This window comes from Brienomyrus brachyistius, unplaced genomic scaffold, assembly GCF_023856365.1.
Source record: "Brienomyrus brachyistius isolate T26 unplaced genomic scaffold, BBRACH_0.4 scaffold413, whole genome shotgun sequence".
Taxonomy (NCBI): Eukaryota; Metazoa; Chordata; class Actinopteri; order Osteoglossiformes; family Mormyridae; genus Brienomyrus; species Brienomyrus brachyistius.
In genome coordinates, this window is record NW_026042688.1 from 67772 (window position 1) to 77219 (window position 9448).

The 9448-nt window shown below is 39.6% G+C and overlaps 1 protein-coding gene and 2 non-coding genes across 11 annotated transcripts in view; all 3 read left to right on the forward strand.

Moving 5' to 3' along the window:
- LOC125729030 (U3 small nucleolar ribonucleoprotein protein IMP4-like) overlaps positions 1-7739 on the forward strand; it is a 75466-nt gene extending 67727 nt beyond the window's left edge. For 8 of the 9 annotated variants that reach the window (XM_049005588.1, XM_049005589.1, XM_049005590.1 and 5 more), the window contains exons 2-9: positions 2745-2853; positions 3617-3700; positions 3791-3900; positions 4040-4172; positions 4618-4772; positions 6857-6951; positions 7070-7143; positions 7291-7739. In XM_049005588.1, coding sequence (XP_048861545.1) covers positions 2745-2853; positions 3617-3700; positions 3791-3900; positions 4040-4172; positions 4618-4772; positions 6857-6951; positions 7070-7143; positions 7291-7403 — 873 coding nt within the window. In that variant the 3' untranslated portion in view covers positions 7404-7739. Of the gene's footprint in view, positions 1-1972; positions 2114-2744; positions 2854-3616; positions 3701-3790; positions 3901-4039; positions 4173-4617; positions 4773-6856; positions 6952-7069; positions 7144-7290 lie in introns of those variants that run through there. The other variant, XM_049005587.1, reaches the window with a different exon arrangement.
- On the forward strand, positions 1754-1825 carry trnah-gug (transfer RNA histidin (anticodon GUG)). Its single transcript has one exon. It is a non-coding gene; the product is annotated as a tRNA-His (tRNA).
- A 1193-nt stretch (positions 7740-8932) lies between the features above and the next one.
- trnal-cag (transfer RNA leucine (anticodon CAG)) lies at positions 8933-9015 on the forward strand. Its single transcript has one exon. It is a non-coding gene; the product is annotated as a tRNA-Leu (tRNA).
- Positions 9016-9448: the final 433 nt, after the last annotated feature.

Consider the following 9448-nt stretch of genomic DNA (forward strand, 5'->3'; position numbering starts at 1 on the left):
CTTTGTTAGGGATGCCAAATCGGTCTCTGTCTTTAAATCTCGATTATTGTTTCAGTTTAGCTTACCTTCCACTTAACATGTAACACACCTTCAGCTTTGACCTTGATCACAGAGTGGGCTTGTTTGCTAAAAGCGAGGTATAAACTTTATTTCAGTAATGTTAGCATGCCCTGGGGTGTTGGGCAACCTGCTGACCCTGGACCCCCAGAGGTTTTTTTTCTCCCTGCTTGGGAGTTTCTGGTTCCTCTCGTCTATTGTCATGTGGATTTCTTTCATTTCTTTTTCTTTCTTTTACCCCGTTCATGTATTGTTCTCTCTTAAGGATGTTATAATGTATCACAACACACCCATGTAAAGCACATTGGGGCAACTTCTGCTGTGAAACACTATTTTATGAAAATACATTGAATTGAACTGAATTACAGTGTAGTCTGAGAGTCAAAGTCTAAATCTTAGATATTGATCTTTCATCAAGAGATTGCTACAGAGAGCAGTCCACACCCCCAGTGCAGGAAGATGTAATGACCACCACACAACAGCATCACACTGTAAGGGAATGGAACTCCATAATATGTCAATATGATTTTACATGTTACAGTTCAACATGCTCAGATGCTGGTACCAGAGATGTACAAGTTATATCTGGCAAAGCAGATTCATAAATGTGACCCCCAGTTCGATCACATGAAGTTACAAATGGACGAGAAACATCTTTCAGTAGAAAATGACTAATTTGGAAACAGAAATACTGTAGCATAAATTAACAGTATGATCTGAATGAAATACACAATTTTCTTTGTCACCTGACAATGCGTTGAAACATTTGTTACTTAAATTATTTACTTTTTAAATAAAAAAATACAAAACAACAACATACTGTGTGAAAAATAACACTTTGGGGGGAAAAGGTATCTGCATATATTAACAATATGTCTTTCACAAACCTTTTGGGAGGGGGTCATCATCTTACAAGCACACTAAAGGACATCTCTCTCCTTTTACTGTGGCTATGTTATGGAATATAACACTTGCCACGATGATGTCACACACCTTTGTTGGAGTGACCCAGAGATCATGCAGGAACTGGAACTGGCCCTTGAGGATCCCGTTAGTCATTTTACGTTTACATTTATGGCATTTAGCAGACACCCTTACATCAGTGCTTAGAGGTCTCATCAATGAATACATTCTGATACTGGTTCAATAGAACCCGACTAATAATAATAATATCACTCTAAAAAATCTGTTGGCAAGTAATGTTTTTTTAAAACAAGAGTATAATCCTGGACGTGCTAATCCAAGTACTTCCGAAAGAGGAAGGCTTTTAGTCATTGTTTGAAGAAAGTCCATCGCTCAGTTCTTCGGCCATCTAGGGGAAGATCATTCCACCAAATGGGTGTCAAAATAGAGAAGAGTCTAGATGCACGTCTTCCTTGCGCCGTGAGAGATGGTGGTATCAGTCGATCGGTGCTGGAGGATCGGAGAGAGCGTGGTGCGGTGCGGGGCGAGATGAGTTCTTTTAGGTAGGAGGGTGCTGGTTCATTTTTATCACAGGCAAAAAGACAGACTCCTGAACCACTCACCACCCCCACTAATTGATTTCTGTGGGGGATTCTCTTTCTGCACCGGAAAATAAATTATTAGTAATATAATAAATTATGAACACTATAGGACTTGCATAAAAAAAAACCTTGCAGATGATGCAAGCTCCACAGAAACACGCACGGATGATATTTCTTATAACGGGTGGCTCGCCGTGATCGTATAGTGGTTAGTACTTTGCGTTGTGGCCGCAACAACCCCGGTTCGAATCCGGGTCACGGCAGATGATGTCTTATAAGCTATCACTTTTGTCACCACATGTTTCAATTTACAATTTTAAATCTCTCTTTTTTTAATCAATTTAGCTGTTTATTTACTTGAAACCGTAGTATTCAAAGTCGGATATTAATCTTTCAGTAACTCCCACGGATAGGACAAAACTTTTAAGAACTGAGAAAACTCATTGGTCATTTCTTAGTAACAATGTCAACTATTGGTTCGCATACGGTCGAATAGAAATCCGTCTTTTTCATTGACCCATGTGGTGTCTGAAAACGGAGCTGACATTATGGTAAGTTTGTTCAAATGTAGAATTGTTCTAAAGTAATATGTTGAAAATTGTGTTTCATTTCGTTTTCTTGCCGAGTTACTCCATGAAGAAAGCTGAAACTCACTTTCGGGTCATTAAAAACAAGAACCCTGTATCCAATTAGGAGTACTTGCCTGTTTGTGAAGCTGAATTATACAGAGATCTGCTTCATTTTCTGTATATCTACTTATACGACGTTCGTCGGACGTTTTTCTTTAAAAACATACTAATAACATGACGTGACGTTATTCTTGCTTCTGCAATTAATCCTCCAAATAGTGGAGACGGCAGCGAAATTGCATCCAACATGTTAAACACAACAATATAATTTGTAATATACATTTAACTGTCAGTAAGTTTAATGATATTGTCCTGGTTGTCAGAAATAACGGCGTTTCGTTTCGTGTCATAGCTACATATAGCTACCTCAACAAGGCCGATAAATTTGATGGTTTTTGTACAGTATACCCATCCAAATCGTCTAATGTGTATGGAAATAAAACTGGAACTGAAATATACTCCTTGAAACCTGTAGCGTGTGATCGGGGACAAAAAAATACAATTAGAAATTGGTAGCTGTTGTCGCTAATCTTCGCTTTCTGTATTTATTTAGCTGCGACGGGAAGCCAGGCTTAGGAGGGAGTACTTGTACCGGAAGGCTCAGGAGGACAAGCTGCGCACCATCGAGGAGAAAAAACACAAGTTAAAATCTGCCCTAGACGGTAAGAGCCTCGCACGTGTTAATTTCTAGATTTTTACCGTAGTATACAACGTTATGAGAAGCCATTCCCTCCAGAATTATCTAGTTGAAAGCAAAGCGTGACGATACACGGTAACTTTAAGCACTGTTGCCTGGCAGTGTTCCTGACCAATGTTGCTCGGTCAATATTTGAAAAACTTTAATCGAAAGTGGGCAACAGGTGAGTTGCCCTTTGTCACACCTGGTTGGCAACTACCCCGAAACATTACTCAAGAAGCTCCCCAGTGTCACCTTTATGGATATTTTAGAACTAATAGGTTGAAGGTTGCAGTCTTGTCCCTGCTGTGTGTGGAGTTTGCATGCTATGTCAGTGTTGCCCAGGCTTCCTGCATATATTCTGGTTTATTCCCATTGTTTAAAGATATGCATTTAGGTGAATTAGTGTCTCTAAAATAACTGATGGTTTGTACTTTGTGTGTGTGTGTGACTGTGTAGGTCTGCTGTGCTTTGGACTGGCATCCTGTACTGCTTAGGATAGGTCCAAGGGGCCCACCTTCCCTAATGACAAGTCATTGAATAGATGAATGATACTAAAGTATTTTATATTTTTGTGAATTCTGTCATGTTGTGGTGTAGATCGTTGTAATGTGATTTTTGTAGAAACACATCAAACAGCCCTAATTATGCAATGCACCAATTATGTTTATTGCCTCAAGTCTGTATGATTGTGTAGTCTTTCTATACATCCCATAACCACAGTACTAAGGGCTTCATATATCTTCCAGAGAATCGTCTCCTCCCGACAGAGATTCGTAAGGAGGCCTTGCAGCTCCAGAAGCTTCTTGAATATGATGATGAGGGAGCAGAAGGTGAACACAACTTATGACTTTGTTTATGTCCTGTCAACACTCTGATGGTAACTACAGGAAATGAGTGTGATTTATTATTTTTTTTGGCAGGTGTCAGCAGTCACACTGATGATGAGTATAAATGGGGTGGAGTCGAAGACCCAAAAATTATGGTGACGACATCTAGAGACCCTAGCTCCAGACTTAAAATGTTCGCCAAGGTCTGTTACAGTGCCATACATGGAGCATAGCAGTAAATTTTAACTGAAAACCTGATAATTATCCTTCAGCCATGTTTCAGTGAGGTCCAGCATTGCAGTCTGTGTTTTTGACTTCTTTGGTCCTCATTGTGGTTATCAGGAAGTGAAGCTCATCTTCCCAGGGGCTCAGCGCATGAACAGAGGGAACCACGAGGTGAAAGCATTGGTCCAGGCCTGCCGTGCGGCTGAGGTCACAGACCTGGTGATTTTACATGAGACCCGAGGCCAGCCAGGTAGGTATATAGTGAGACATGCTGAAGTGTATAAATGACACAGAACGCAGTCCTCCAACTTGCTGGGGAAAATTTGGGGGTTGGTGGTGGGATTGGCACTCCAGCCACAGTAGAACATCTCATGTCTGCTCGGACCGAACAGGCATGACACTTTCCTGCTCTCGACGGGAGTAGCTCCCCTGGTCATGGGTGACTTCAGTGCAACCACTGACACTGATAAGGCTGGCTATGAGGATTGTGTCGGTCCCCCTGGGTCTGAGGGACTGTTTAATGCTTGCATAGACTGGGTGTTGGGCAGGGTCGTGGGGTCTAGCGGCCGTGGAGCTGTGGCAGATGGATATTTGGAAGAATCTTTGGAAGAAATGGGCAGATTAAAATGATAATAAAAATATGGATTAGAATAAAGTGTCCAGTAGTTTACCATTACCTGTATTCCCACCCACAGACGGCCTGGTCGTGTGCCACTTGCCATTTGGACCTACAGCCTACTTCACGTTGTACAACGTGGTTATGAGACACGACATCCCAGACATCGGCACCATGTCCGAGGCCTTCCCACACCTCATCTTCCACAACTTCACCTCACGCCTGGGGCAGAGAGTGAGTACAGCATGAATGTGGGTTTTAGCTCATGTTGTTTTTGCTATAGATTCTTAATGAGATATTTTAACATTCGTTTACTTCACATGTTCTTATTTCTCATACAACCTTATCCAGTGCGCTGTACTGGGTAAAAATGTTATACATTTGCATCACCAATAAGCCTGTCACGATCAATTATATCAATAATCAAGTAATCTACTGATTAAGCTGATGATTCACAGAGCAATCATTTATACATAATGTAATATATAATATAATTAGCGCGAGGCAGGAATCAGCCTATCGTTGCAGGGGACACACTAAAACATATGGTGTTGTTACGTGTGATGTTAATATCCACTTGATATTTCATGCACATGCAACTGTCACATCGTAAGGACCGCAATAGTCTGTTGGGTTCAAACCGTCGAGAAGTTGCACTAAAACCTTTTTACTCAGTCACTGGAAACTTTGCAAGCTTTAGTTTAAAGGCTGCATTTGCATGAGATCTGCGAGACAGTCACAATCATTCTCATCCAGGCCCTTGGACTCATTCTTAGACTATTTAGAACATTTGTGAAAAATTAAACAAAAATGAGCAAAGACGGGAAAAGCGAGCAGGACTGGCTGCAAAAAGGCATTTATCTTTCAATGAATGGAAATATTTTATATTCCATTATTGAGGAAAAGTAATTGATTTCTCAGAATTGCTTTGTGTCTGTTGTCACAACACACAGCAACACCACCAATTTATTTGACAGACTCTGCTACTAAAGTTCTTTTTGGCTGTCTAGTTAATTTTCAACTCCTAAATATCGCAGTGTATTTTTCCCAGTCTCATTTGGTCGTAAAACACACGATATGTTAACAAAAAAAGATGAATATTAATCCAGTCATTATGGAACATATTATGTAAGATGTGGCTAAGTAACAGGATCAAGCTTTGTTTTAGCAGTGATTATTTTGACTTACAGGAAGTATAGAAAGTAAATTAAGCAAAATAATTTAAGCGGACGTGATGGCGAAGACAGACTATGCTACTCCGCGAGGCTAAATGACACACATCTTTGGCTAACCTCACGATATTGGGCGAGTCGATCAATCCCGAATGTCTTCCTGTAAGATGTATTTGCATTGCTGTCGTTCTGTGGTGATATTTAAGTTCTGCTTTGCAATACTGACAGACGACTTCATTTTCACTCAGTTTTAATCAGAGGTTCTTCCATGGAACTTTTTATTTGAACCCTCATCCACTATGTGCCGTAGTCCCTCCAGCTTGTCGAGTAATTGAGAAGGAACATTTTAATCTGTGCTTATTAGTAATTGACTTTAACTGTAATCGTGACAGTTCTGATCGCCAATCAGTGTTACATAGGCGCAATTAGTATTTCCATTTGTGTTCACGTAATCCAGTATTGTTGAAGTGCAAGTAATGTATGGCGCTTCATATTATTATATAATATTCATTTAATATATTATTATGGTGAGTAGCTTTGGATATTTTCCGAGTTAGACTCATGGTTATTTAAAGATGTCAGCCTTTTCTTCTCCCGCTATTTACAATTGGTTTGATTGGCAAAGGTCAACCTCACCACATTGCGGGGGTTAGAGTCACAGGTCCTCCGTGATCTGGATGTGAATGTGAAATTTTCCTTGGTCCCCCTCGGCGAGCAAAGCGACCATGTGAGCGGAGCGGAAAAAACAAGAAGAAATGCAAGAAACGTGAGATACAAAGATCACTACAGGCCACTGCGAGAGGCTGCCTTGAACATGTCCTCCAAACCAGCACTGTACATATATTTTATGCATTTATAATTTACTAAACCTTTATGTGTCGTCCGCTGGCCTTTGCATGTCATTTGCAGCCATCACAAAACTCACCATTTCTTATGTTGGGGCCAAGATATAGCGAAAGCATGATGAGGAAAGCTGCGGTGGTTGACTGTACATCGAAGTCTTATTATTGATTCCCTTTGATACTTTGATATGCTCCTTAAGTGAGCCACAGTCTGGTACGGAGGTTTTTTGGATTTGTGATATTCAAACTGGTCACACAAGTCATGGTAGTAATGCTTTTCATCTGGAAATACTTCTCTATTCAGGTGTCCAACATCCTGAAGTATCTGTTTCCAGTGCCCAAGGAAGACAGCAAACGTGTGATCACATTTTCCAATCAGGAAGACTATGTTTCTTTCAGGTGAGACGGACAAGAATTCCATTTCTACCCTTTATAAATCCTTTGGTTAACCTACGTCGTAATTTGGATGCTGTGATCCTGAATGTTTCTTTTGAGCTCTGGTAATTCTTGTTTGTAGACATCACACGTATAAGAAAACTGACCACAAGAATATTGAACTGACAGAAGTGGGGCCAAGGTTTGAAATGAAATGTAAGTCGCATAATTTGAAAATATGCTTGTCATTTAAATCATGCCTAGTAAATACAGACGTGGTGTAAATAAGAATTACCTGTATGATTCTATCCTCCGCAGTGGATCCCTCTCTTGAGTCAGTCTGTTTTTCCTGTCTCGTCACAGTGTATATGATCAAGCTCGGCACTCTGGAGAACGAGGCCACGGCAGAGGTGGAGTGGCGTCTGCACAGCTACATGCATACAGCAAAAAAGCGTCGGGTTCTTACCACAGAGTAGCTGTGAGACTTGGGACCAAAAAAACAGTTTTTGTATCATATTTGTTACTCGGCGAATCTACTACTGCTTCAGAGAAGTAATTTATTGGTGCCATAATTTCCTGTTTTCAACATTAGTGAATACTGGCTATAGGTAATTGACCAGGTTGCAAAGAGGTTTGTTATACAGCAGGTTGGTGTTTCACTTTTTTTTTTTTGTCCAAGCTCTTTGGCTTGCTCATTGATTGATTGGTTGTGTGAATAATTTTCTGATTATCCTGATATTTTCTGTTGAAACAGTGCATTGTAAGTAAGCTCCAAAATTGGGACATGAAACCCAGATGTTGTGAATTTTTTATTTTTTCCCCTTTCTCTAACAGGAATCTTTCAGCATTTCTGTAACCAAACCAATTTCTATTTGCCCTAAGGGAAGTTTATACTGTAGAAATTGTGTTTTTCTCCTTGGATCCATCTCTTCAATTGCAATTTTGAGCTTTGCAAGTAGGTTAGTAAGTATTTTTCATTGGTGTTCTGGGGGGAAATCTATATCTGGTTTTGTGTGACCCAGTCTCATAAAAGGTATAATAATGATGGACAACAAACAGCATTTATCTTTATTGATCAGGATGAGCAGTTATGGATGGTTGTATGTGGTAACTAGTTTGAACCTCAATTGGAAATAATCTCAACTGGATTCTACTGAGCGAAAGAGCACTGCAATTTGATGGTAATTTGGCCGATTCCTTCATACAAAGATGTTTCAGCCTGTGTTCCAAATCATGCAGGAATGTTGTGTTGCACCAATGTACGTATGATATGACAATAAAGCCCACTTGATTGTGAAAGTTGTCTAACACCATTTTACCATCTCCACCATGCCTCATAGTTGGGATGAGGTTTTGGTGTTGGTTATCAAAACATAACACTGAGCACATAAACCAAAAAGAATAATATTATCTCGCCTGTCTACAAAACATTTTTAATGGAGCTATGGCTTCCTCTGCAGTATCCTCTCATGACCATTCTTGTTCTGTGTTTTTGTTATGGTGAACACAGGCAAAAATGCCAGCAGATTACTCATCAGGTATCATACTAAGTTTCTTTGGCATTTCTTCAAAGATTTTAATGCATTCCTTACTGATCTGTGGCAGTCTTTGGGAGGGGAGACAATGCTGAATATCATCCATCTGTAACTTATTGACTTTGGATCAGTGGTGAATCAAATCTTAAGAAATCCTTCATCTCTCATTATTCTTACTTCCCTTATAGTTTCCAAAATGCAGTATGTTGTGGTACCATATATTACAATGTACTCAGTTTGTTCAGCAGTTGTCTGTTTTTCATATGTTACTGTTTTAGCTGAGCTGGAACTAAAATCCGCAAATCTTTATTTCCTGGTTACATGTGTAACTTTAGAGCTTTGTAAGAAATCCGAAATGTTCATTAAAAACACTAGACTCATAATTTTGAAGTATTATATTATTTTCGAGAGATTCTACATGAAGACGACGATATCTATTTTAATTATAAGAACAACAAAATCGTTTAAGAGTCAGGATGGCCGAGCGGTCTAAGGCGCTGCGTTCAGGTCGCAGTCTCCCCTGGAGGCGTGGGTTCGAATCCCACTTCTGACAGTATATTTTAAAATATTTCATAGTTAAAACATTTGATTATCAAACATCTTTTAAAGGAACGAGTTGTTTAATAATGCTAAAATTAAATTGAATTCGTTTATTATTTTTCTTTCAAATGCGAGAACTCGATCAGTCAGAGGGCACGTGTCTTGCTGTTACTAGGGAGGTAGTAACACTATTATGCATGTAGTCATGTATTCTTTCACAGGTATATATGAAAATTCACCCATGGGTTCTGTTTCAGTGCGCAATCTAAAGAGAAATGCAGGACTTATATTCGAAGTTTCGGTATTTCTCTTATTGAAATCCGACCAAATACTAACCTTCCATGTTACATGATCGAGATTTGTTCTGTGCTGCACTTACACCTCCTACAAGCACATTTCTTTCAAGGCACATTTTCATACTAAACTACTAATACTTCTTCAGTAAT